We start from the raw sequence: 27,950 nt of genomic DNA, 5'->3' as shown, positions 1-27,950 counted from the left end.
AATAAATAATATCACTAGTATGACTCCAAAATTGCTACATTCTTTTTGAAGACAAAGTACATTAGCTGAATTTGGAGTTACAGCTTACTTAGAAGATTCGTTAGTGAGAATTTGACTTAAGTATTATCACCCTAGCTTTAAAAGAGCTTTCTAGTTTTCATTTCTGTACTGTAAAATCTCCTGATGTGTTGTAATTAATGTTTGATTAAGGCAAGTATAATGATTACAATTTCAGTGATTTCAAGTAGCAAGATCACAAGTGATCTAAATCATGGCATATTTTCTTTATTGCTGTTATGATAATTCTGTTAAAGGAAAGTTGCTTTTCATCATACATTTGAATGATGTATGTAGAGAATGTGGTAGCTATTCTGTTCATTCAGTGCTCAGTGAAGATCTGCTGCCTTTCTGTGAAGTCTGAGTAATGCTGATCAAAAATTACCAAATGGTAGGTGATTAGGAGTTATCCTAGTGATTGAGCCCCTGAATAGCTTCGTTCTGAATAGCAGCTTGCACCTCTGAGTGCAAAATAATTTCCCTTTTTTTTTCTCTTCCCTCCTACCCCTCTCTTTCTTTTTTTCAGGGTACCTTAACATTTCTTTGTCAAGTTTGGCAATATCTACCTTAATCTCTTCATTTCTGAGATAAAATTATTTTCAATAGAACTGGAGGTGCTTCCTTGTCAGAGGAAAAGTCCTAGTTTGAAATGTGAAGTGGTTAATGACTGTGCTCACTGCAGAAATCTATTTCTAGTTTAATATAGTGTTTTGTCCTTTTCATGGCCCTCTATACACATACGAAAGTCTCTGCAGGGCAAGGAGATACTGAAGAAGCTGCCCTAAGACTGTGGTCGTTGGGATGGCCTAGACAGGATGTTGAATGCACTCCAGATCTTAGGTCCTGAGGGAGGTGTAGATTGTACAGAGCTTCTTCACTCCAGCAGTAGCTCTTCTTGGATAACGAGGGAAGTGTGAATGGCAGTGGAGAAAAGCTGTGCTATGGGCCTTCTGGCACTCCTAAGCTATAGGTCTTACATAGTGAAGGGAAAGGTAAGCAGTGGAACATATTCAAGGGAGCTGTAGAGTGTAGTAGTAACATCTTTCAAATGCTTTTTGTTTCACGTAACTTCTTAAGAATATAAAGAGAATGTCATCTAACTTCATAACGTACATAGATCTTCTGCAGATGGTGGACCAACATGTAAATTCCTGAATTACCTTGCGTGTTTTCACTCTAAAATTCGGTCTGCTCTTAATTCATAATATATGTATAGCCTAAATTAGAAGGCAAAGAAAATGTCATTAAGCCTTAGTCAGGTCTTTCAAACAGGTGTTAAAATTGATTTATACTGCATTAAAGCAGGTTGTTGCAATCAGAGATGAGTTTGCAGCGTGCAAAAGAACATTACAGATTTTTCTGGTTGTAGAGTTGGGAAATCTTCTGGCAGCAAACTGAGGTTGGCAATATCTTGGCAGGGTTAATGTCCTTTTGTTTCTCATCTTACATAAAAACCACACTTATAAACTACATGTCTGTGAGCTTTTATTTTCTCTAGTAATGCTTAGTAAAGTATCTAGATGGGAGCAGTAGATGCAGAGGAAAGCGTTTCCATGTACTTATGTGTACAAGACTACCACTATGTTAAAGAGGAGCATCTGTAATAGGGTGGTGATGAAAGCCAGCATCTCTAAGTGAGCAACACTTCAGAAATTTTAAAATGTAAACTTACGTTGCTGGGAGGGAGAAGAAGTTGACCTTAAGTTATCTTATCACACTAATAAATTTTAAACCTGGAAATGTCTAGATTCTAATGATGTTTTGAAAAGTAAGGTGTTAATAGACGAATTGTGTTGCCATGTCTTTAACGTGTTCCTGACCTTCTGTCCATTCAGTTATGTGATACAAAACAGGATTCCATCCGACAGGATTCCATCCAGCAGAATTATGTAGCACTATGCACAAATGGGAAAAATCAATGTCAGCTGCTTGAATGGAAATGTAGGAGTGTGATGATAAGGAAAAAAATGTCCTGGACTTTTATTAGTATTTTTTTAACTTACTAAAATGTTTTGTTTATAAACAGGTTTTTGTTGGCCTGTTCTAATCTGGTTTTTATGGAATTTTTCAACTTAAAATATGTGTGTTGTGAATGTTAGTATTACTGTTATACAACAGTTTTGTAATGTCAAGTATTTCAGTGACCTGGTATGTTGTGGTTCACAGCACGAAGTATCTCCTTTACATTGCTTCTGAATTTTCTGTTACTTGGATGCCTTTGTTCCAGTTAGGAAGCGTCTGTGGTGTACACCAAATCCAGCCCATAATTGTTATTTTGACCATGAGCACCAGTGACTTAAGTGTATGGCATTTTTAAATGATACCTCAAATTAAGCATTACGGTTTTTATGCCTAAGCTTTTGTTCTGTTTTTTTTAATCTTTGCAAGATCAATGTCTTTTCTCCTGTTCTGCTTTGCACAGCCACACAGAATACCTAAATAGACCATATGACAAAATACTTCTATCAGTGTATTTTTAATTAGCTGTTCCTGGTGGTATAATCGTGGAATCATGCAATATCCTGAGTTGGAAGGGACCCACAAGGATCATTGAGTCCCAAGTCCTGACTCCACACAGGGCAACCTAGAAGTTAAACCACGTATCTAAGTTATCCAAACACTTCTTGAACACTGACAGGCTTGTAGGGAGCTCTGTAGAGCCCTGTTCTCCACAGCAGGAGTTTGGGCAGGGAGCACAGTCTCTTGTGGTATTGGACTTCCAATACAAGACTCTACAAAGACAGTAGATGTTTTGTGCTGTTGTACCAAAGCTGGATGTGCACAAGTGCAGAGAAGGGAAATGTAGTTGTTGGGAAGGAGGAGTTGCTGGGTGGAGTTTTACTTTTTTTTTTATAATGCTGCTAATCTTATTTTTAGTGATTAATGTTAAATAAAATCAGACCATTTATTAAATCTTTCTACAATTTTGAAATCTACTTGGTGCCGTAAGTCTGACTACGTATATAAATTTAAATGCATCTTTAACATTTTATCACATGACAGTACAGCCCTCCTTGCTGTCTTAAAAATGAACAGTATTCATATGTGTTTATATTTGCTAGAACTGTTACAGAAGGCTAAGAAGTGGAAGGTAACAGTAGAACATGCAATTATTTAATATGGTCCCTGCATCCAATGGGTATTTATAAAATGCATTGAATAGGATATTATTTGGCTTAGCTTCTGTCACTTATTCCTATATAGCTGCTTTGGACACTCTCAGGCATTACTGCTGCTTCAAAAGTAACGTGGATCTGACTTTTTAGAATATTTCTGTTGGGTTACTTTTGGCGTATTGCTAAAATATTTCCTAAGGAAACAAGCTAGCAAGTGGAGTTAGTGGTTTAAGATTTAGCCAAGCATGGGTGGAATTTCATGGGACAGAATAGAAATGCCACAACCTGGTTGTTTGCTTTCTTTGAAGGATCAGAAGCTGGATATAACTGATGCAGGTGTTGGATACTTTTCTGAAGCATGTTTGCAGGAGTTCTTGTGTTGGGTTTATTTTTTAATTTAAAAAAAAAAAAAAAGGTACCTGGAAGGCCAGGAGCAAGGGTCATCTCAGCTTTCCTTCTAAGAAGTTCATACAAGCTGTTGGAGGTGTCCAGTAACTTAGAATTGAAGAACAGATCTGCGTGTGCTTTTGCAGGCCGCTTTGTCCCTACTCAGAAATGAGTAGACAGGAGCCAGCTCTGATTGCAAACATGTTAATCTTGGCTTACATCTGGCTGGCTCAGAGGCCTGGTTCTAGGAATGCCCAGTCACCTCTCCTGCATAGCCACGTGCTCAAAGGCTGTGGCGGCTACAGTCACCTGGTTTGCAAAGTGAGTTTTAAAAACTGCATCCAGTGCACACCACTCACATGGTTAGGCTACCCTGACCTGAAACAAAATGCAAAAATCTAAAAAATATCTTACAAAAAGACGTCTGCTGTGATAATGTTTTGAATAAGCTTATTTTGAGCACTTTGAATTCTAAATTTTTCCTTTTTTTATCGTTTGGATGAACTAATGGGATTTGCACAACTTCTTGTTCAGAGAGTGCTGAGAATGTGGGAAAGTGGGGTTAAAACCCAAAGTTTTCTTTGTCACTATTTTCTGCCTCAAGACTGAGGTCAATGCATTTCATTTTTCACATCATGCTGTAGTACAGTGCAATAACTTCTATCTCAGACTTGCTTCTTGAATGCTGGAGTGTAGAGCTTTTTATTTTTCGTTCTGCGGGTCTACATGCATTGTAGGGTTTTTTTTTGTATCTGTCTGAATTTGAGTAACTACCCTGGCTACAATTGAGGCATTTAGTGCAGTTTTATGGTATGGCCATCGGCATCCAGATCAGTAGCTGAATTTTCTGGTGTGCCATTACATCATGAGGGGGAATTTTATATTTCCATCTTTAAAAGAAACTCAGCTTTGCAGCAGACCTTTTGTCAAATGTTGAGTCTGCTATAATTTTTCTACTCTTTTTAGTTTGTAAGGCTGAGTTAAAAAAAAAAACAAAACGAAACAACAAAAAACAAAAGGAATCATCTACGCAGCCATTGAAAGATAATTTTCTTGAACTAAGAATATGATCTCTTCAAAACCCTGTGATTACAAGAATGTGATCTCAGCTAACACAGCTGCCAATCAGAAATTTAATATATTGAGCCTCTGCATTTGTTTATATTTTTGATGAATTGCAGCTTTTAAAAACAAACAAAACTCCCCTACAAATTGTTGTATTGGAATGTTTCTGACTTGCCTCAGGATTTTAACTTAATTCTTTTAGCACTTGTGTTACTACTGTCCTTTGAAAACAATAAGAATATACTTGTATTTATACTCTAAATTTCATCAGCTTTTTGCCTTTTTTTCCTTCACAGGTTAATTGTATTTCTCTTGCAGTGCAGCTGTTAATGCACCAGAACTTTTTGTTTTGTTTGTGTGTTTTGTTCAAGAAGTCTTTGAACAAGCTATTGGCAGAGAGCATTACTGCCTTAACATCCATCAGGAAGTGGTTCCTCATGTTGTGCAATACAGCGTGAGACTTGAAAGCTAGTGACAAGGTTATTTGAACTCTGAACAAACTTTGAGAACATATTCAGCTCATTTTCCTTTCTTGCAGCTGTTGTCAAGTGTTCTTTATTTGCTTACAGAATGAAAAGGCTCTTAAGGGTTTTTTTGAAGGTGATGTTGAATATTTGACAAAAACGCATGTTTTATCTAAATGAGAAAGTACGACAATATGCACGGCCACTTAAATTTCTGCTAGTAAAATTAGCAAAACCAGTCATAAATACAAATCAGTAGCCCCTTACTTATCCAGTTTCAAGGCAGCCTTTCTTGGCTTAAGGATTTCTTCAGTTCCCATCCAGTACAGCTTTACTTCTCATTTCACATGATACCAGGAAGAAGAAACAACAAAATAGCTTATTTTTCTTCTCAGTCTTGAAAACTGCATGCCTTTAGCTTGCTGTGTGAGCAGATGCTTTCCTCTTTGAAGATCCCAGCTACTGATGAGGAAAGTGGAAAAGCAGCTGCAGTTAACTGAAGGGTAAAGATTTCTGCTCCCAGACAACAACCAGCTTCTTGCAGTGACGGGATGTGGAAGAGAACAGTGTCACACCTAAGTTTTAGCCAAAGACCAGAGGTCACTCTGTGTTAACTGGCAACTGCTGTCTGTCTTTCTAGACACCAGTTATGCTGCCCATGCAACTCAGAACTGTAAGAAGCATGACTTTACTGCTAAACCAGAGAAAAAGAAAAAAGGAGCATGCCCCAAACCTAGTTTTCTGCAGTTCAAGGAGCTGCAGCATCTTTAAAACCTTAAAAGCCTGTTCTCTCTAAAATATTTGTTTAAAAGCTTATTGTAAATCACATGGTAATTGTGTTTTTCTAAAAAAAGCAAGAAAAAAACCTTTCCATCTTGCTTCATTTCTTAATTCAGCAAGTCACTGGAGATTAAGGCATTGAATAATTATCTGTCACAGAATCTTGCGAGGTTTATTTGTTAAAATGTAGCACTCTATTTTCGAAATGCTTTACACAGCTGTTTTTTGAGATTTAGATACTACTCTGCTGCAAGGGACTCTGAAACTAATAATTTTAAAACGCAGTAAAGGATACTGTGTCCAATCAGTGATTTCCTTTCCTGGACAAATTTTCTTTTGTCTTTTCAGATATTATTTTTATGTTATCTAAGTAGGGGAATTCTGAAACTGGTTACTCTTTGGGGGAATAATAGATGAAAATATTTTAGATTGTTCTTTAGAAACAGTGTAGGTGCCTTAGCTGTGTTTCCTAAACGTTAACTTCAATTGATCACTTTCTTGAGGCTCTCTGTTACAGCTTTACTCTCTCTTTCTAGGTGGTGATGTAACTCATGAAATGGAAGATGACAAACCCAGGAAGAGCCAAAAAGATGATGAAGAGCAAATTGCCAAGTACCGAGAACTTTTGCAAAGTATCCAGGAAAAAGAGAAAAAACAGGAAGAAAAGGATATAGGAATGGAGATTAAATGGGTTCCAGGTAAGCTTTATTTTGTTCTTTTACTAACTTGGAGGATATTCAGTATTGGCCTGCTAAGAGGCATATAGTGTAAGGTATTGGATTTATAGTAGTAGAAACTGACGTGTTTTTTCCATAAATTGAAATCCAGATGGATTACAATGAGGGAAATAGAAGAAATAATATGACTGAACTCAGTTCCTCAGCTGTAAGCTTCTTTTTGTAGCTTATTTTTTCGCCAGGTTTTTTTGTGCTTGCTTTTTCATTCATCACTTTATAGATTTTCTTGAATAGAATTCATGTGTTTGCCATAGAGTCATAAAACATACCTACACTTTTAAAAATGAAAACCGGTATGATTTGGAAACATAGCATAAAATTAGAGAAGAATGGGTTGAAAATCCTCCTTGCATAATGCTGAAGATTTGGGGCAACAGAGAAGGGAGAAATCTGACCTTCCAATGAGACTGATCTGTGGAAAAGAAAGCTACCTGGAAGAAAAGTTGGAGGATATTTGGTTGTATTTAGTGACATCTAGATTTTCATCTGGAAATTAAAAAAAAAAGATGACTTCACTGTATAGCATCCCAGCAGAACTCATCCTGAGATCTGAAAACCAATGCCTACTTTTTTTTCCTTTATGATGAAAAGACATTCAGACTGATTTTTATATTTTGTGTAGGGGTGTGTGCTTTCCCTGAGATGTAATGAGCCAGTTTAACAACTCGCTACATCCAAAAAGGGAAACGTTTTCACTGTGGCCTCTCCTCCTTGATCCTGGCCCAGAGCTCATCGTGACGGCCCGTAGAGCCCTGGTACTTGTTAGATCTCTTTGCAAGCTTCATTTTGTTTGCTAAAATGACAGAACTACTCTGGAAAAGAAGAAAAACTCTGCGTTTTTTCCACCGAGTTAGTGAGTCAGATAGGCAAATGGAAGTATTTGGTGAATGCTCAGAGGGTTGAATTGTGCAGTCCAAAGACTAGGGAAGTGTGACATTACCTTTTTGGGAGCGGCAAGGTGCTGTATTGCCTCAGTACATGTAGGACTGCAGGCTATGTAAGGACACAGCGTGGTCTGTTATTGTAAATACAGAGACCAGGGACATAGAATACAGCCCCTTCACCACTGATGTGTTACTTCCTGCTAGGAATGCACATCTAATTATCTGAGTTACACTAATATTATTCTGAATTCACATAGGTAACTTCTGTTGAATATAAATGCTTACTTTTTCAATCTTGTCCTGGTCTGTACTGAGTCAGTGAAATTGATTGAACTGAACGGAATAGTTTTATTCCTAGTTCCTGATAAGATCTGTATTCGAAAGTATACACTGGCATTAAAAGTAGTTGCGGGTTTTCAGTCGTGCTTATATAATTCCAATCACTTCTGGCATGAATTGTCCCAAAATTCTTTAGAAAAAGCTTATGTCATGCACGATAGGACAAGTGCTTGCCAACACAGCTGTATCGTCATGTTTTACTTCATCTGTCCACAGCGTGTCAGTATTTGCATTCTTGAAGTTGCTCACTTAGTGTCTAATTCATTGTGTCACTGAGCATTCAAGGCAGATGAGTTTTCGTACATAGGTGTAGCTATCGTAAGATTTTTACAAAGATTTGTTGCTGACACCCTTCAGACTGAAAGTGGAAACCACAGTCGAAACAGTTACTACTAGGAATGTGGTCTGTATTTATGCAGGCCAGGCACTGTTTAAACGGTTAGAAAAGCTGCCATTTTTTGTGTTGGTTTGGAGAAGACGTTTGGGTTGGTTTTTTTTTTTGTTATATAGTCTGTCTTCTGAACAATCTTGCAAATTCTATGAATGAAGTTCTGTGAATTAAAAAAAGACTACGCCATGTAACGTAGTGACATAGTTTGGAATCTAGAGCAAACCATTTATTTGAGGAGATGGAAAATTGTTTTGAGAGAGACTAAAGGAAACTTAGTAGCAGAGGGAGAGCAAGAAGTTTTCTGAAGCCTCTTAAAACTGTGCCTTGCATGTTACAAGTAAATTATATTAATGTTTAGGAACTGTAGTAGAGATGGAATCCAGTTCCCTAACACAGAGGCTCCCTGTTTCTTTGCAACTGAACTTGACTTTAGAAAATTGGATTTGTTCCATATTACGTCTAGTCCAACCGCTTCCTTACTGCACCTTCTTGCAGAGCTCCTAGGACTTTTGCTATATCCTCATCTCTTTTGAGGGAAGGATGGGAAAAAAATCCCAACCAGCCAAAGAACCCCTATCCTGATAAATATGTCTGACTTTGTCTAGAGTCAGTTGGATGTCTGTGCACTGGGCCAGACTTGTTTATATAATGATGGGTTGAACGTACATGTGTGCACAATGAAGTTTACATTGGTAGTTCATAGTATTTGATGTCAGTTTAGCAACTCTCATTTTACAGTATATGTTAGTGTTTCCTCATTTCTTACCCTGAAAAAGTTAAGAGTATTATCAAAGAGCAGAGGTTCTGGAAATGATAGAAGTGTTCACTTGCCTTTGCTAGTTAGACTATTCACCTCCATGAGGCCAGTCACTGCCACTGCTGGTATATGGAATTAGCCCCTGGAATATAGTTTTGTCCATAACAAAAGTACTAAAAGTGAAGACAAGTGTCTTAGCTTTGCTTTTGAGTCTAATGTATGTGAAGACTTTAGCCATCACTGATTTCAGGCAGCATTTGGAGAGGACGTCCTGCATACCTGAAAGGGAGTTGTTTGTTTTTTTTTTTATGGTGGAGCATAGTCAGCACACACTGAACAGTAGTTTATAGCTCTGGCAACATATACGCAGTTGAGGCTGTGCTTTCTTACAGGAGAGAAGTACGTTAGTTATTATGTTATTTTTTCTTGAACAAATGTGCTTATTTAAATTCCAAAACAATTTAATTATGTTCAATTGGAGCATTCTGGGAATTCAAAAATAGTTTTTGTTCTAATCTCTTAAGACTTCTTAATTTTTTCAGAACTAGTTTATGTCTGTTGAAATATTTTTATTATCAAGCTCTGCCTTAATCTGCTTGACTTATTGCAAAACCTTTTTCCTGCCCAAATGTTTAATAAACAGAGAGTTACAACAGTTAAATCCAGGAAGCTTTTCAATTGAAAGGCAGAGATTTGAATTAATTTAAAAATTTGAGTTTTGGCACAAATATTTACACATGGTTATAGAAAGCATACTTTGTGAATGATTCAGTTATTCTTGAATCAAAATAGTTTTCAATAAACCACAGTGCCAGCAAAAATAAATTAGATGTAGTTCCAACTCTCTTTGGTCTGTTTCTTTTAGGCACAAAATCAGTGTTATATTTAAGCATCCATCTGTTTTCTTAATCATATCTGATTTGAGCAACAATTACTATGCATCCTTATCCAGCTCCCAACGCGCCCTTTAGAAGGTGAAGAGGGAGAAGACCACAACTGTGTTTCTTGATGATATTCAGCCAACTTTTCAGACAGTTTTTTTTTATTGGACTTAAAAATTCTTCCTTTGGGAAGAATGAGATGTAAATATTTAGCTAGTCTTAAAGGAAAATTTAAAATTTGTTTTCATCAGAAGTAGAATAGCAGGCAATCATGTCTCTGTTAAGTGCATAGTAAACCGCAACTGGATGTTGTTACAGATTATATGGAGCACAAAAATGCTCATATGGAATATATATCTCAGTCTATACTGTTGTTTAGCATGTCCTCTGACTGAAGCAGTCTTACCTCTTGCAGCACGAAGCAGTGTGTGCTCAGCTGCCCATGGGCTCAGCACTGTAGTTCTTCACACTTGACATTTTAAGTGTCGTGGGTTTTTTCAGGCAGTTGTACTATGTTAGGAAAACTGTTTTGGTTTAAGGTGTCTTATCTTTGAGGGTGACCAATTCTAATGTTATCAGAATATTTCTGTCTGCCATTCCTTTTAGCTACCTGCCACAAGGTGTTTTTTTTTTTCTGGTAAGACATTACATGCAAGATGAACCTTCTCGTTTAAATTTCCTGAGAATAGAGAAGTATTATCTTAGCTTCTAATAATTGTGACAGTTGCATGCTGTTACACTTCCAAAAGTTTCAAAACTGTTTAGAGAAGTAAAAATTCTGGCCTGCCCACCCTCCCTCAATCTCCCACCAGTGTGAGAAGCAATATACTGAGGTTTCTTGTAGTATTTATCACACTCTTAATCCTTTAGCTCAGGTATGGTTTAGTTGTATGCTAATAGACCTTTTTCTCCTCTTTTCTTGGCCCTTATTTGTGAAGATTAAAGAAAACTAGTGTGATTCGTTTATTCTAAAAAAAAATTTATATTGATAAGGGTATAAATTAGCCTTTTCTATGGCCAGTTAATAATTCTACCTAACGTAGACAATTCCTTTCCCCTTCTGCAATCAAAAGCCTTTTGACCACTTAAATACACTCTTATTCTCGGGAAGTGGTCTGGACAGCAGTTTCTAAGCTATTCTAATCTGTGGAGAAACTCTAATGCCTTTCATGAGACTGCCAAATACCACAAGAAAGGGCTGGATTTTCCTCCAAGTCCTTCTGTGCCAGATGGATCAAATAATTCCATTTTTCAGGCAAATAAATCAGAAATCTTGTTAACCTCCTTTGAGATTTTGGGTCTCTTTTTCTGGAGATGTGACATATATTTTTTTAATCCAGTATTTACTGGCTTCAGAGAGAATCTGCAAAGTTGTTACCTGACCAGTATTTTTTTCTGCAAAAGTACTGCAAAATAATATCCAAAGTAATAGTAGTTCAGTTTCTGGGAAGCTGATGACTTTGCTCTCATTGACTTTGGAGATGAAGGGGTGTACGGTTGGAAATAACTAAATATTTGTTCTTGTTGTATGAGAGGGCTTCTTAGGGGCAAGTTTTTAGCAAACCTATACAATATCCTTCCTTTATCATGGCTCTGCATTTGTTTGCTGGTTTAGTACCCAATTTTTGTGGTGGTAACAGTTTGCCACTTACTGTTAATTCTGGCTTCTTTCCAGGATAGGGGAAGGGTGCTTTATCTTTTCTTTTTGCTCCACTCTTTTCTTCATATAAGGCACGGTTTAATATGATTTTAGATCTTGTCCACACTTTGTGTTTCAGACATGTTGTAACCGGCTCTCCAGCCTTTGAATTATTTTTGGAGTGTAGACAAGTGCAAGAACAGGAATTGGCATTTGCAGTTTTTCAGAAAAATGTTCTGCCTGCTTTTCTGAGGACGGGTAGAACTGTCCGTGAAGGCTGCCCATTTTTTCCATTATGAACTCTGTTTTCAGTTCCTTATTACTGAGGAGAGCTGGAAGGAATGATGGGGAGCGGGGACTGGCCAAATGAGAAACCTGGGAGTTGGGAGAAAGAATGGGATCTAGTCTAGGACATCTGGAGAGGTCTGAGTATGATTTCTGAGCAATAAAACTGGTATGAGGGGCGGGAGAGTAGGATTTGGTTAGGTGAGGGCTGGAGTGGAATGGTAAGAAGTGGATGCTGAAGAGAGACAATTAGAACAAGTAGAACTGGGGAAGAGATGGCAAGTGTCAGACTTGGAGGGGGAAGCTGAAACACGATTCCTACATGCTCCCAAGATCTATCAGTCATGTTGTAAAAGAGGATGTTAACTATAGGATATCTGGCTCATTTGTTACAGAAGTTAAAGTGTGTAGTGCATGAAGCAAGGAATTGCAGGTAGGAGAAAAATACTTCATTGCTCAGGCTGTTACGTCCTTCCAGGGAAGTGGATTCTGTCTTTCTGCCACTGAATTCTGCTCCAGTGTGTTGCAAGGCAAGTCAGTTAATCTCTTTACATCATGAAATTTTGTTTTTGCAAGTGCCCATCTTGTGAAGAAGGGGCTGAAAGAGTATAAACTGCATATGAAATCAGTGTTTGTCCTCATAACATGCAAGTGCTGTGTGATGTAAAGACTTTTGAAAAAGCATTCCTGAAGTGCGCAGAGTTTTTCACCAAAAAAAGATTGCTTTTACATAAAGTGCTTATTCTGGATTTAAATATTCTAGAGGTCAAAAGGGGATGCTCCAGTTATTTAATGGATTCTTTTTTAAGGGGATGTTTTTGCACCATTGAATACTGTAATGATGCATATTAGAGAACTCCATTCTGTTTCTAGAGTAGGGTTCAATTATGTTCAGTAATTTTGCTGTACATTATTACGTTCAGCAACTTAGCTATACATTGAACAGTAACACAAAATATTTGAGTAGTTACATGGTCGTGATCTATAGATCAAATGGTTAAGATCCTGTGGAAAAGGTAAAATGGGATCATATGACAAGAAACTATCAGAATGCGTATTTTCAAGAAGGCTAAATTAAAGGTTACGACATACTTGTGTATGCAGCTTCGAGTGCTGGGCATTGAAACAGTGGCAGTCTGTGCTAAATTATGGAATTTATGTAAACCTAATTAACACATCCAAACATAACTGTCTAATCCTGTTATGTGAGAATTATTTGGAGTCAGATATGTTGCACTTCTATGGGGTTTACTTTTCTAGCACCCTCAGAGAACTGTCATGCTCTGAAAGTGAAGAGGAAACTTCCTTCAGCAAAGTATTTAGCCACCTTTCCCAGCTGTTGGCAGGTCAGGGAACGGAAACTTGAGGGCTTCTCTTACACCATACGGATAACACAAGGATACTGAAAAGGTGCAGATCTGAGTTAATGGTCTAACAGTTACAGTTCCTCACTGAATCTGGTGAGAGAACGGTACGCTTCACCTTTGATCTTTCAGTTCACATAGCTGTTAAGTACAAAAATTACTTTTGGTAACTTGGTGTGCTAACCAAGTAAGAGGATGGTTTATTTCTCTTGCTGCTGCTTTTTTTTTTTTTTTTTATTTTGAGTTATTACAATTTGAACTTGTAATCAGTGATAACAAAAAACATTCTTTCAAATTATTATTTTTTTTGTTTGTTTCTTTGAGAGGCTGGTATGTTTCAAGCAGTCTATGCCCTTAATCTCTACTTCGTGTTAAATACTTCAAAAAAAAAGGCTATTTACCTTAAGAATTGACTCTGAATCTAGGTTTATATATAATACATAATATGATATAATATTTATATAAGGGCTCTGTATATGTCAGTTGTTGTTCTTGAGTTACTGTCATCCTTAAAAAGTGGCATCTGTGGACTGCACAGTGTAATGTCTGGAGAGGAGGCCTTTCTGAGGAATAGCATGATTGTTGGGAATCAGATATCACATAAGCAAGCTCTTCTTTTGCCTCTTGTACAATTTATTACTGAAGGAATGTTTTATTTGGAAAAACACATCCTGTAAAGGGATCTTACTTATAAAGATGTTGTTTTAAGCCATATTTATGTTATTTTCACAGATTCCTTAAAGAAAAACTAGATTATTCTTTTACAAAGGAGAAAACAGTTGATTTTTTTTAAAAAAATCAGATTCATCTCATTTCTTTCATTTCTTTAACTTGCTGGTTTTTGTTCTAGGCCTCAAAGAAACTGCTGAAGAAATGGTCAAAAACAGGTTGGAAGGAAAGGATCACCTAACTCCATGGCAAAAATATCTAGAGAAGAAGAAAGAAAAAAGACTACTTAAAAAAAAGAGAAAGGTAATGTTTGCATTGGCCACTTGGGGGGCAGTTGTTTGTTTGTTTTCTTAAGTTGCTGTTATTGTTTGTTTTGGATAAATGAAATAAAAAACTGTACAGCTTCCAGTACTTTTTTAAGGTTTGAATGTGCAGTGGTCACTTGTTTTGAAAGACTGAGAATGCCTCATAAAACTTACAGAGCTAAAGGATGTTCAGGGTACTACTGATCATACATAATATGCTTATGCAAACTTTGTTTATCTACTTGTGTTGCTTTAAAGTTAAATGAGTCATAATAATAGTTGGTTTTTAATTTGTATTTTTGAATGAATTAGGAAGGGTCTTTTTGCTACAGTAGGCATATCAGTTCAAAGTTGTTATGATCATGATAATTGTAGTTTCAGAAATTTTTGGCCTAAAATAATACAGACTTGTTTCCCAAAGCTGTTACAGCAAAGAATTAATAGCCACGAAGAACTATTCAAATTTCAAGTTGCAAGAGCAAATTTGGTAAATAGTTCTGTGTATGAATAACAAAATGATCCTACAGTAATGTGAAAATTGCTGTTGCTTCATCTTTCCACACACAGAAAGTAATTGTGCTGTAACTGACTCCTGTGGCGGTAATGTGCAAAAATAGGCAGATAAATGCAATGTTTGTGCATATGCTAGGGAAAAAAAAGCATGTGGCATACAGAATCTAGCTTCCCTAAATTCTTAAATTACACTGAATATAACTCATGTTGCAGAATAATGTTTTTAAGAGTAATCTCTACAACTTGAGTTATGCTGTGCATTCCAGGTAGTTTTAACTGGCATTTGATGAGTAACTTCTTAAACCTTACATAAAATGAGTGCTCTGAATAAAGTAAGTAGCACTGTTAGGTAGCAGAGCAACTTTTGCTAGCATAATATTCTTGTTCAGTATGATAAATTAAGTCAAGGGGCAAGGCGTATGACACAATACTTCCAGTAATAAAATTTGTTCTTTTAAATCCAAACTTAGTCTTTTTTGAATTTCAGAGCACAAAATGAAGCTCCTTGCTCAAGTTTTTCCCCAGAAAGAGTTTTTGTGGGACATAAAATAAGGACATAACAGTGCTGTGATCCTGTAATTTGTTGGTATGGTTAGCTAATGCATCACAGTTTGTGGGTACATCTAATAAAGATCCTTGGAATATATAAATAGCCCTTCTTTGGGCACACAAAAAGCTTTCAATTTGTGAAACAGATTTTAAATTGTTGATTTGTCTTCACTAGCAATTTTTAGTGTGTTCTAGTTTTATGATGTTCAGCATACACTATTTCAGTTTTCATCTTCATAGTTACTAACAGAAGAAAACAAGTGAAACTTACGTAGTAGTTTATGTTGATGGAAATAATGTTTGTGCTTTGCTACAGGCTCCTGCTGAGAGAGAAGAGAGTGAAGATGAACTTCCATCTGATGTTGATCTCAATGACCCATATTTTGCTGAAGAACTTGAGAAAACAGGTGGGTCAAGACAGGTGACTTCTAGAATAAATCTGCCCTTTCTTTAAATAATGAGCTTTAGAAACAAAGCCAGGCTAGAGTAAATTCAGATATAGCATATTCAGAATGAAATAAAGTAGGTGTCATTTGCCTAAAATTGCAGGCGCAGTTCTTGTAAAATGATGCATATTGTGATCTGTGGAATGGTAGGGAACATTATTCTCTTAGCTTTCATCAGAGACCATTATTTAGCCAATTTCTCGGGATGGCTGTTAGAAACAAGACAACCATCTGCTCCCCTAAATATTCCAGAGAAAAGAACTTCATTGCCTTTGAAGCCTGTTTCCTTTTATGTAGGAGGAGCCAGATATGTATGTGTGTCTTTGAAGTGTGGATCACTTACATAAATGTCAAATGTTTTTGCATCGTAAACAAAGTTGTCTTTCAGAAGAAATCAGTTTTCTCTTAGTCTGATACACATTTTTCCTAGTGTACTCTGGCTGCCTAGAAACCCAAATAGTGAAATGTAACATTTTAGGAAACAACTTGTCCAGTTTAGATTTTTAGGATACCTTTTTTTACAAGCTTTTTTGTCTGATGTTTAAGTTAGCTTTTGCTGTGGTAACAGCACATTTATTTTGAGTATGATTTTGCTGGTTAAAATTTTGAGGTAGGGATAATCAATAAATGTGAGTTTCCTGACTTTCCATGCTTTTGGGAGCCAAAACCTAAGGGTGGCTCATACTATTGCATATTAAAAGAAGAAAAAAAGACGGGGGGGGAAAAAAAGTAGTAAAAAAACAAACAAAAAGAATATAGCAACAGATTTACAAATATCACCAGTCTGTTGTTTTAGTTGGGTTTTTTTCATATAGCAGTGCAGATCCAAGTTCCATTTAAAAAGAGTAAATTACTTTTAATTTGATACCAACCAGCCATAGGCTTGGACTTCTTTGTGTCTTAGTGTGCTCGTGTATATGCCTTAATAGTCTGAAGTACAGAAGAGTAGGGTGAGTCCTATCCATGTTTTATAGAAAATACCACAATTTAAGATGCCATGCAATGCTGTTTTCTGCCCTGCTTTCCTGGTGAGTTGTGTATACGATATTTCAGGACTCATTGTAAAGATGCCATTCCTTCCACCACATTTTTTTTTAAACTGGGAAGATAATGTAGGTACTCTTATACTAATGTTTGATGTTTCAATGTTCTATGTGAAATCTCTGAAAAAAGGTTTTCTCCTGCGTTATATAAGAAATTCTTTGTGTCGTGGAGGGGATCAGCAGAGAATGATCTTATCTGCAGATTCTTAAACCTTCTTGTCCATAATAGAGAGGATAGGCTTTTACTGTGCGGGGAGTCTTTAGGGATAGTAAAATAGACATAAAGGTTAAGAAAGTGAAGCTATTGTCTGCAAGATTACTGATAAGCTACTAAGAAAGAAGAGGAAAACAGAATGTGGCTAACCCTGGAGAAGTTTTAAAGGGAGAGTGCAGTGGTTGGCTGAAAGCCAGTTGACATTTTAACGATGATTACACAGCACAACTTTGTCTAGCTTTCACCAAGTTTACCCAGAACAACCTCTGTCTCATAGCTGGGGTTGTTTTTAAGCACAGCTAGCTTATCCAGTTGGGGAAAATGGGTTATGATCTTCTTTGAACTAGGCTGTAGCTCTGCCAACTTTGTATTTAGGGTACAGGCAGCAATAACTGGAATGATTGTAATTTTTCAGAAGCCTTCCACAATTCCCCTGAAAGACTGAAATTTTTCCCTTAAACTGTCAAATGATCTTAGATTATGCTGAAAAAGCATATGACAGGATATGTTTGCAGGCTCAGGTGGACCAGCGCAGAAAATGTGAGGATGCAATAGTGCTGTTAGGGTTTGCAGTGGTGTATTTGCTCCTATGCTGGATTCACTTGTCAACTGTAACATGTATAGGTCTTGTATAAGTTAGTTTTTGACAAGCTGAGGCAATTGAAGGGAAGCAAGAGTGTAAGGAGCTGTTAGACAAAGGGCCTAACAAATTTGAGTGCTCTGAAAGGAAAACTGGAAGTTCATCAGGTTTGTCTTTGCTCCTGAAAACTGTTTGTAAAGCAGGCAGTGATTCTTACACTGTGGATGCTTCATCTTGAGAGAGGCAAGGTAAAGCAAATTCTTTGTGCCTGCTATACTCGGAGTGCTGTGCAGGGTGCAGGTGTGTGCAAATTAGCCCCCCTGAAATTCATGACAGTGCTTGCTTTGCACAAAGTTTTCATATGTGCATAATCCCTGTATGGCTTTTCAATAGTACCACGGACGAAAATGTAAAATGCTGCATATATATGACACTTGATGTTGCATTTCTTGAAGCTTGATTCTAGTTTGTCAAGAAAAAAATCATTTGTCACTTTCATTTTACATTGATGCACATATTGCTTCAAAAAGTGATGTAAGATTTTCATTTGGCTTGACCAATGTCAGTCTTACTGCATCTGTTTCTGTGGGGTCTCAGGAAAGGTTCACGCAGGACAGAATGACTTTTGTACCTTAAACTGTTGGAAGATTAATAGCTCAATAGGGTAATTGATTATTAACATGAGAGCAATGTCCTGCTTTTGGGGATCACTGAATAGTTTCAGAATGCTTTAGACTATTAAATGTAGCTTCTATTGATCCTTCTTGGAGGAAAAGGGCTGCATGTCTTTACACATTATTATAACTCCTATAGGTTCCAAACCATTTGATGCCTTCTCATGATCTAATTTATGATATATGTAGGCATTGAGGCTTTTTAATGCTGGAAGGTAGCAGTATGACTGCAGGGATATAAGAGGTTAAAAGCAAAATCTGAGTACAGTTGTAGAACCTGTACTTCGAAGATAAAGGTCTTAGCTGTATTACTGATTCATTTACTGTGTGTCTTTGCAAGTCTTTTCAGATGGACTTTCAAGCTTCTGAGTAAGACAGATGAGAGGTCTTGTGAGAGGAGTTTTTGGGCTGGGGTCGGTCTCTGTATTTGAAGTCTCAAAATTATGATTAGCTTTTACTGTTTGCACTGGAAAGTTTTGATGTGCAAAATGAATGAATGCAAAAAGAGCTTAATTTGATACTGGCTCCTGGTTCACCCCCATCTGCAGCAACAGAAATCTTTGAAGGCGTAAAGATAAGCTGTCTTCACTTCTGTGATTCTACATATAGTGAAAGGCGAGGGAAGATGACTTGAGGGGCCCTTCTTTGGAGGATGGGTGGAAAGGCTAAGAGATTTACTGATTTAACTTCTAGAATAACTGTCTCCAACTCATATCTCTGTGCCTTGTTTCCTTTAGTTTAGCCAGTTCTGGGAAGATACAAAAGATTTCCTAGTTGTTGAAGTCTTACGTAAGACACTTATTTCTCCCTTCTACAGGTTAACATAAATTGTATAGGTTAGGTAACAATATTATATCTGAATCTGATTTTCCTGCACATTTTCTGGAACTACTAAATCAACAGTTTAGTTCTTGAGCTGATGACATTGCGCATCTGGATAGTTTATTTTTTGGTGGTGGCTTGTTTTTTCTAGAAATCCATTTCCAGCTTGGAATCCATTTAGAAATAGTCAAGAGAAGAGACAAGGGAGAAAAAATGTTCTTCAAGAAATGTGTCCTGTTCCAGAGTATACTTAGTGATATAACTTGACATTTTTCTGGCATGTTTGTATTTCTAGTCTGACTACAAATCTGGTTTAACAAAATGGAGCCAAATATCTTCCGTAAGAGTACCCCCAGTGGACTGTAATAAATTGCCTGGGAATGTAATTCCAAGCTCAAAGGTCAGAGTGTGTGGTGCAGGTCAGGAAGCCGCCTGCTTTTCCTGCTCCTTCTTCATTGAGGTCTACAGGCATTCTGAAGAGAGTAATTTGATTTTGTAGGATTTATAAACAAGTCTGTTTTCATTAAAATTTATGTTTGACTAATGTCTTATGATGTTACTATTCATTATGTCTGTCTAATCAGCACTGTGTATCTAAAATAAATTCAAAGACAGTAAGAAAGCTTCATCAGAACAATATTCAATTCAGTCTGAACAGTCTCGATCATATTTTCATTCCTGTGATTCTGTTCAGGTCGTCTTTGCAAGGGTTTTTTGTGCTAGCGTGGCTAACAGCACAATATGGTCTTTTAGCCTTGCATATAAGTTTTAAAAACTATTTCTTTTTTTTTTTTTTTTAACTGATTAATTCTTATTCATCTGGCAGACTTGTATTCTGGATACAGAGAAGAGATGCACATTTGCTATTTATTCTAAAGTATTTACTACATTGTCTACTTAAGTAGAAAGAATGCACAATTTGAGAACTGCAGGACCCTTCAGTTACATTTCTGATTATATAAACTAACTTCTCTTCAAAACGCCCTGGGAGTGGAGTAATGTCATATGTTTGCCTCCACTGTTGTGATACTTCTCTCTGCTGCTCTATGAAAAATACAGTAAAACCATTTTTTCTAACTGTTCTTTTTTGTTGACTTGTTTATGCCATTTGAATATTGCTGCCCCTTTAAGTTAAATATTCAGTGGATTTTTATTGCTTTAAGTCTAGCTGGTTTTTCTTAACTTTTCAGCCTTTTTCCACATCTGACATAAAAGTATTGATTACAAGAAAATGAGATGCACTTAGAGGTTCTATGCATAGGTAAATTATCCTCTCATGCATAAGCTTGAATAAATGTGTGCATGTCGTATATCTGCACTTAGGTTTAAAGAAGCAGCCAGAATCAGTTCAAAGTACCTCAGAAGATGAAGATGAACTTGAAAAACAGAAGGTAAAGTGGTTTAAAATATTAAGAATTACAGATGTTGCATTTCCTGAATTCTGAAAATATTTATGTTACATGTTTGTGAGTGGAACTACTAGATTTCATAGGACAGCAATAGACTAAAACTGTATCATTTTAATAGCAAGAGCTTTTGGAACAACAGCTACCTAAGAAGAATGGTAGATGGCCCATGCTTTGATGTCTTAAGATTATGCCAGAATATCTTTCTGGAAGATTATAGTTGAACACAGCTCAACAGAGTTAGGTAACACTGAAATGTAAGGGCACAGAAGCCACACTGGTTGAGCTGATAGTCCCTCTAGCTTTAAAGCTATCCCAGAACGTGGATAGCTTTAAAGCTATCCCAAAGCGTGTTGGGTGGTGCTGCATGTTTCCTTTTAACACCAGCATTGGATGAAACATTTTTGTGTTCAAACCTTGTCCTGTAGACTTTTAACCCTGAAGACGAAATTGTTTGCTATTGCATGGTTGCTTTTCATTCTTTCTCAGAACAAGTTAATTAAATAAATTTATTAAATTCATATATGTTAATTTTTATTTTTCTATATAAATATCAATATAAAATTGTATCTGTTTGTGATTTCTAAGTTATGGTGTACCATTTTCAGATTAGATTATTGGTATGTTTGAAAGTTGAATGTAGGTATTTGCATTTATTTTATATCTAATAATCAACTATCGTATTCAATATTACACCTCAAAATGTTAAAAGAGTGTCGTTATGGATGAAATAATACTGCCCTGACAGCCCTATTTCAGCTCATTTATATGTATGTAGATTCATACAGACTTTATTAACGAGATGCTGTATTTTTCATAGAAAACTTAATTTCATTGTGCACATGGACATTCTTATTTTGTAACAGGCTGAAATGACCCTGCTTATGATGGATGATGAGGATGATGCCAGAAAACATTTTAATTATAAGAAGATTGTAGAACAACAGAATTTGAGCAAGAAGAAAAAGAAACTCTTAATGAAAAAGAAAGAATTACTAGAAGATGACTTCCAGGTAATGGTGTACTCTTTATTTTGAGGCTCATCTAGAACCTTTGATAATATAAATTATTTTCAGGACAAATTTGGTGGTCTCATATCCTTCTCCTCCCTTACTCTGTCTGAAGGAGGAGAAATAGATCTACCTTTTTAAGGAGTTACAGGCTGTTTTCAAAAAGCAAGAAATATTCTGTTACAATGTTGATGGGAACAGACTCAGGCTCTGTGTAAAATAACAAGACACTGTTTACGCAAGGCCTTGTACAACTCATTGCCTAAAATACTCATTGGTATGTTTGTTCTAATTGTTATCCGCTGCTTCTTCCATCCTGGTCAGTTCTCAACAACAAACCTTTCCTTGGTCTGCCAATAGAGGCATATAAAGGATTTGCTCTAGGATTCCCTTGCTTGTTCTACCAATAGTATCTACCAATAGTATCTTCTGGTGCTTTACCTCATGCTCACTGGGATTTTGTGACTGGAGAAAGTCCAGGAATGGTGAACAATCTTATGAGCTATGACTCCTTAAGCAGCTCATATTTTATTGTGTTTAAAAGCTTTGCTATGGTGGGTAAAGGTTCCCTAAAATAAATACACCTTTTCTGCCTTCAGGTAAACGTTGCCGATACAAGATTCCAAGCCATGTTTACTTCTCCCCTGTTTAATTTGGATCCTTCAGATCCAAATTTCAAGAAGACAAAAGCAGTAGAAAAGATCTTGGAAGAGAAAGCTCGCCGAAGAGAAGAAAAGGAGCAAGATCTTAAGGAGGCAAGCAAGGGGCAGGAGAACAAGATGGCAAAGAAAGGAGAGGTTGCTAAGAAAGCCATAGATCCTGCCTTGTCAATGCTAATAAAATCTGTCAAAAATAAAACCGAAGAGTTTCAGGCAAGGAAAAAGCAGAAATTCAAATAACTGAACTTTAGTCTGAGTTCTTCTAACTGGCAACATCTATTACAGTTACTACAGCCTGCTCTGATTTCTATCCACCTAAAATTTCCCAAAAAGTCACTTAATTCTGGTGGTGAGTTTTGAAGTAACTGGAGTAATAGTCATTCTTTCCTTCTGTCATAACAAATACCATTTTATAGAAAAACTACACCTTGAAAACATGTAAGGAATTGTCAAAAATTAGTCATAATTATGGTTGTATTTATAAATAAGAAAAAGACTTCTGCAAAGGTTTAGAGCTGAGACTAAGTAGTCTTAATGTTTTTAATTCCACAGAAGTCTGTGAAACGTATCTTTGTTGATAAAGAAGGTAGTAATATAACTAAAAATTGAGGAAATTTTGTATACAGGGTTTTTTTGTATATTTTTAGAAGATTTCATATATGCTTCATTAATTTCTCCTTTAAATACTTGAAGACTTCCTGGATAATATTGATCTGATTAATGGAAAAATTGCAGTTTAGAAGTGTTTCATAAATATATATTGGAAATAAATGGTTTCAATTGGCCCAACGGAATTTTGGGTACTTACTTGTGTTTTCTTCTTCTGTGCCTAAATGAAACTATGTCAAAATTAAACTTTCTGCTATTAATATTGTATTTCCATTAATACAATTCCACTTATACAAAGTCTTCCAGCATTGCAAGTGTTAAAAAAAAAAAAAAAGTCAAAGGCAGATCTAAGTGATACAATTTTAGAAACCCTCTTGTTTGGCCACATTAGTATTAGTGTCGGTGATGAAGGTATCAACAGTGCATGGAAAATACAGTAGGTAGAAAATGATCTTTCTTCCCTGGAGTGTGGGAATTGATTTGTCTAAGTTTTGGTTTGTTTTGTGGTTTCATTTGGTTTGGGTTTGTTTTTTTTTTTTTGAAGTGTTTGCTATATTAGCTCTAATGGAAGTAAAACATTGTATCAAAGAAGAACAACAGAAATATTAGAAGGAAGGAGCTGAAAGGTAATTTGTAATTGTAAAGAAGCATTGTTAATTTCTAAGACATTCTAATAATTTAAACAAAGACTTCCATTAAAAGATGTTAAAAACTAGATAACTAAATTAGTGTTCATATGAAGTAAATATATGTCAAGATGTAAAGGAGATCACCGAGTGAGATGTAGCTCATGAGAGGCTGTGTATCTAATGGCCAAAATGGACAAAGTAAGGAAGGGACACGAGACAGAAATACAGATGGAGATGGTTTTTGCAAGAGTGCTTTGCAGTGATGTGCCTGAAGAATACTTGCAGGCCTTGAACGTTTTAAATGTAATTGCTCTTCATGAGCATTTAAATATCCTCAGATTCATTTTCAAGTAGCTAACAGAAAAAGCAGAGATATTACAGTGTCTTTTATACATAACTTTGATCCAGCTTGTGTGGCTTTTTAGCCTTTCCAACAATACAGCAGGACCCACCAAACCCATTTTGTAGTTTGAACTGACCAGCTGTGATGGAGAACAGGGAAAACTTGTCCCGCTGGAAGCAGTGGGAAACTTCTGAACATAGGTGTGCAGTGGGGAAGAGCATAATGATATTCAGCAAGGTACGAATTTACAAAGAGAGAAAAGAAAGATGCTTTGGGAAACAGAATTTTCCACCTAGGGAAGTGTCCCTGCTTCAAACAGGAGAGTCAATGGTTGCTACTGAAGAAAATGTTAAGTGTCGTGCAAAAGTGATACAGGTGTACACATACACATCAATACAGACCGTGGATAAGGAGACAAGCTTCTCCCATAATGAAAGATCATATTAATTTTATAATAAAATTTGCAGCATGGAAAACTTAAGTAGTTGTCTTCAATGCAGTTTCTTAAGACTGGCACATGTAATATGATCTTCAGGCACAAAGCAGGGACACCAAGCTGAAAGAGTAAAATGTAGACATGCCATGGATTTGTACAGATTTCTTCTAAGCGTGATTCAGTGTATGGCTTATATATTGTAGGCATATGCAATGCACTACGGACAGCAGCTTGAATTGAATGAGATTTAGAGATTGGATATACTAATGTTAGCGGTGACACAAGGGCAAGTGTTTATGTATGAATTGAGTGGAAAATTGGACAGCGGAGAACAAAAGCAAATGGTCTGAACAGAAACATGAGTCAAATGAAGAATCCATCTAGCCCAATGGTCTCTGTCAGCAGCCAGTAACAGGAGATACTAATGGTGCACTTAAAATATTACACCTTGTTAATGGGAAAGTGGGTCAGTTTATAATTGGTTTAACTGTTTCTTTCAGAAATACAGCTTGGGTAGGACTAATTGTTGTAGGTACTTACTTTATACAAGCACCCTTTTATAGCTGTAGGAACAACAGAGAGTTACATTCTGTGTTGGTGCGCTTACAAATTCTGTTTTAATACTGAGTCCACAGACAGTCTCCCGTAACTTTGTTTAATAATTTGTATAGAAAAGCAAATTTGGTGGGGAATGAAAGGCAACAAAGTGCACTGTCTCTTGAATCCTCTAACCCTGCCAAGTTCTACCAAATACTTGTGTTTTGATGCATTTGCTGTGCGTGCTCTTACAAATGAGCATTCCTTGTTTGTGCGCTAGCAGTAGGCAGAGCCTGCTGTGTTTGACTTCCTGGCAGTCATTGAGTAGAGTCACTTGAATTATCAGTGCTTTGCTTTTTGGCTTGGTGCTTTTATAGCTTTACTGGAAAACAACGCGTGGCATTGGTGAATCTCTGCTCCTCCAGAACGCCCCAGATATGCTGAATGACTCACTGGTACAAAACTCCCCAGCAGAACTTCTGTACTTCTGCAATGCATCTGTCCTTCACAGTAACTTTGCTGGAGGACTAATTTGAAAAACAAATTTATATAAAATCAGAAATTCACAAATAGTCATGACTTATTGAGATTAGATAGTATAAGTTATGTTGTGTCTTTTCTTCACGTGTACATGTGCTGGCTACCATCTTTCTTCCAGTTAGGAAGCCTAGCCTGTACTCCGAAGTCGTAGCAAGACAAAATGCACTAAAATATGAAGGCGGACTTGACAGTGATTTGAACTAGTGGTTGAAAAAATTATTGTGCTGTGTGGTAATGTGTATTGGGTATCATGTAAATGCTTATTGTATGACAATTTTATCTAATTAGATGGGGGTTTTTTATTGTTGTTTTTATTCTCAAGTTGTGGAGTCCTGAGGGGGCATCTTGGTTGGGAAGAACTGCAGGATCTGTCCCAGCATGCATCTTAGATGGGAAATTTTTGGTCTGTTTATAAAATGATTAGGTCTAAATTCTCTTCCCCCCCCCCCCCCCCCCTTTTTTTGAAATGAAGTTATTAATTACTAATTGCTAATGGCTCAAAGCCCATCATCTAATCTCCATAATTCCAGAAAAATGCTAACAAAATCTGAATGAACTTCTGTGTTTTCATCAGAAGTATATCTCACAAGTCTGATAAGAAGTGGTCATGTCTCATCTAGAATTCCTTGCAATTCATTGCCCTTGGTGTAAACAAAACAAAGGATGTTTTTGACCGTCTCATCCTTTTAAACATGAAAATAGGATCTAGAGGTTCTAACCTCTGAACTTTAAAATGTGAGTTTATTTTTCCCTTTCACTAAATGTCATGTAACCAGCAAAAGTGATGGCAATTAAGTAAAAAAACACATTCAAAAATGGGACTGATAAAAGTGAGACTGAACTAATTTTTCTAGCAACTTACAGAGGTCTGGTATAAAGCAGTTTGCCTCCAAGTTGGCAACCATCAGAGCTCATATTAGAATGTAAGCCAGACATTTAAAGATCTAATATTACAAGTGGAAAGCAAAAGAGGGTTTGATTTATTTAAAAACCAAGAAAGATCAGGCAACCAGAGATGGAGAGCCACGTATGTTTTCTATTATTCCTTCCTTCTAAAAATTAAATGTATTATTTCCAATTAATAGCAAGTTGGCTTTTTGTTCTTTTCATATTTCAGTAGTGCCCAAAAATAACAGTAAGTCGTGCTGCCACATATTTTTTTTAGCAAACAAAACAACCGACCAAAATACTGTGGGTTTTGTTTAAACAGTCTTAGAAACTTATGTTATATATAATATATATTTAAAACTACTAATTAGGTTGTTTTGCACTTGTCTTAAATCATGTCTTAAATACCTCAACCTCAATTTTGTAGCGATGATAAGAACAACAAAAGTAGTCATTCTGATGGCACTGTAATTTGCATTGTTCTTTATTTCATAGAATACTTTAAAAAAAAAAACAGATTTTTGAATGTAGAAATGTATCTTTTTATGCACAGGAGTATGCTACTGTATTCCTGTAACAAAGCAGGACAAGGTGGCAGAAAAGGTCTATTGTCTGGTGTATTTTTCTGTGCTTGACATACGGTGTTACAAATGGGAATATTTTTATCTGGGCTCTGGATCCAGTCTAGATTAATGTCACATAAGGTCATTATTACTTTATATCCTCCTCATCACTAGCATATGAGTAATCCCTGCTCAGTACTGTTTCAGCTCTCTATTTCAGCCATGCGAGACTATGCAAGTTTTAAACATGGCTTCTAGCCTCCAGTGAGTGCCCTGGCAAACCTTGCTCCTGTCCCATTCTCAGAGACACCTGATCCAAAGGCTGGTTGCCACATTTTCATGGGCAAATGCTCTTGGACAGCATCCCAGGCGCTCCTTGGCACTGCACAAATCCTTTGGCTTTGCACGGAAATCCTGCCCAATGCACTTAGACCTTTCTCTCCTTATATTTCTGGGGCAAGGAAGGAGGGAAAGGACAATTGAGGCGGATAGAGTTTGTATTGTCTTCCGACAGCATGAGTCAAAGATTGACATTGTAAGTCTGAACTAGAGCAGAAAACCTGCCCATTGCAGCCTGCAACGTGTGTGGCTGAACCCCTGCTCAGATGGGTGGGCAGTTTATCCACGGAAAATACGAGTCTTAACAGAAGTGGTTACCAAAAGGACTAAGAATAGCAAAGTAACTGTTTTAGGGTACTTGTGATTTTTACAGGTGATGAAGAGTTAAAATAATTTCTGTGGAGTGAGAACCCCCTAAGCATAAGCTTCTTCCCTTCATCGTTCTCCCACCTGCTTTTCCCCTTAGGTTAATGCCTGGGCAATGAAAGGGGGAGTGGGTGTGTGAGCTGCCCCAAGAACCAGTGCCTTGGACTTGAGCAGGGTTTTGGGGCAGGGCAGGACAGCCTGAGCTGTCAGTCCTTTTTCTTGAAGAGTTCTGCAAAGGTAATGACTGAGCAGCACCAGCAGGGAGAGAGCCTGAGAAGGTGGGCAGTGATGAACGATGCCTCCGGGGTTGATCAAGGGTTGCTCTGAAGAGTGTCCTGACAGCTGGAGGTGGACAAGAAGGTCAGTAATTCCCAAATAAACCCCAAGTTACGCATTTTTTTCCACATGTTTCTTCTCATTTGGTGAACTGTAGAGCTCTGTATGAGGAAACTACATACAAATGCATAGGAACCAAAACCATGTCAAACAGAAAATCAAGCATGGTACGTGTGAAATCAGCTCTGGCATTTGTTTTGGTTACATAAACAGATGCTTTTCTTTGAGCTGTAGTTTGACAGGAAAATGCTACGAAGGGAAGCAGTCTTCATTATTCTATATTTTGGTGTCCAAGTGCTCGACTTCACAAAATAACTGTTTTCTTAGC

At 36.9% G+C, this 27,950-nt stretch overlaps 1 protein-coding gene across 1 annotated transcript in view; it reads left to right on the top strand.

Annotated features, from left to right (window-relative positions):
* ESF1 (ESF1 nucleolar pre-rRNA processing protein homolog) overlaps positions 1 to 22,843 on the top strand; it is a 32,058-nt gene extending 9,215 nt beyond the window's left edge. The window contains exons 9-14 of the mRNA XM_068402264.1: positions 6,406 to 6,567; positions 13,997 to 14,118; positions 15,499 to 15,589; positions 20,285 to 20,352; positions 21,234 to 21,380; positions 21,977 to 22,843. Coding sequence (XP_068258365.1) covers positions 6,406 to 6,567; positions 13,997 to 14,118; positions 15,499 to 15,589; positions 20,285 to 20,352; positions 21,234 to 21,380; positions 21,977 to 22,276 — 890 coding nt within the window. The 3' untranslated portion in view covers positions 22,277 to 22,843. The remainder of the gene's footprint in view (positions 1 to 6,405; positions 6,568 to 13,996; positions 14,119 to 15,498; positions 15,590 to 20,284; positions 20,353 to 21,233; positions 21,381 to 21,976) is intronic.
* Positions 22,844 to 27,950: the final 5,107 nt, after the last annotated feature.

Source organism: Nyctibius grandis, chromosome 1, assembly GCF_013368605.1.
Source record: "Nyctibius grandis isolate bNycGra1 chromosome 1, bNycGra1.pri, whole genome shotgun sequence".
NCBI lineage: Eukaryota > Metazoa > Chordata > Aves > Nyctibiiformes > Nyctibiidae > Nyctibius > Nyctibius grandis.
Note: the sequence above shows the minus strand (reverse complement) of the source record. Positions and strands in the feature narration are given on the sequence as shown.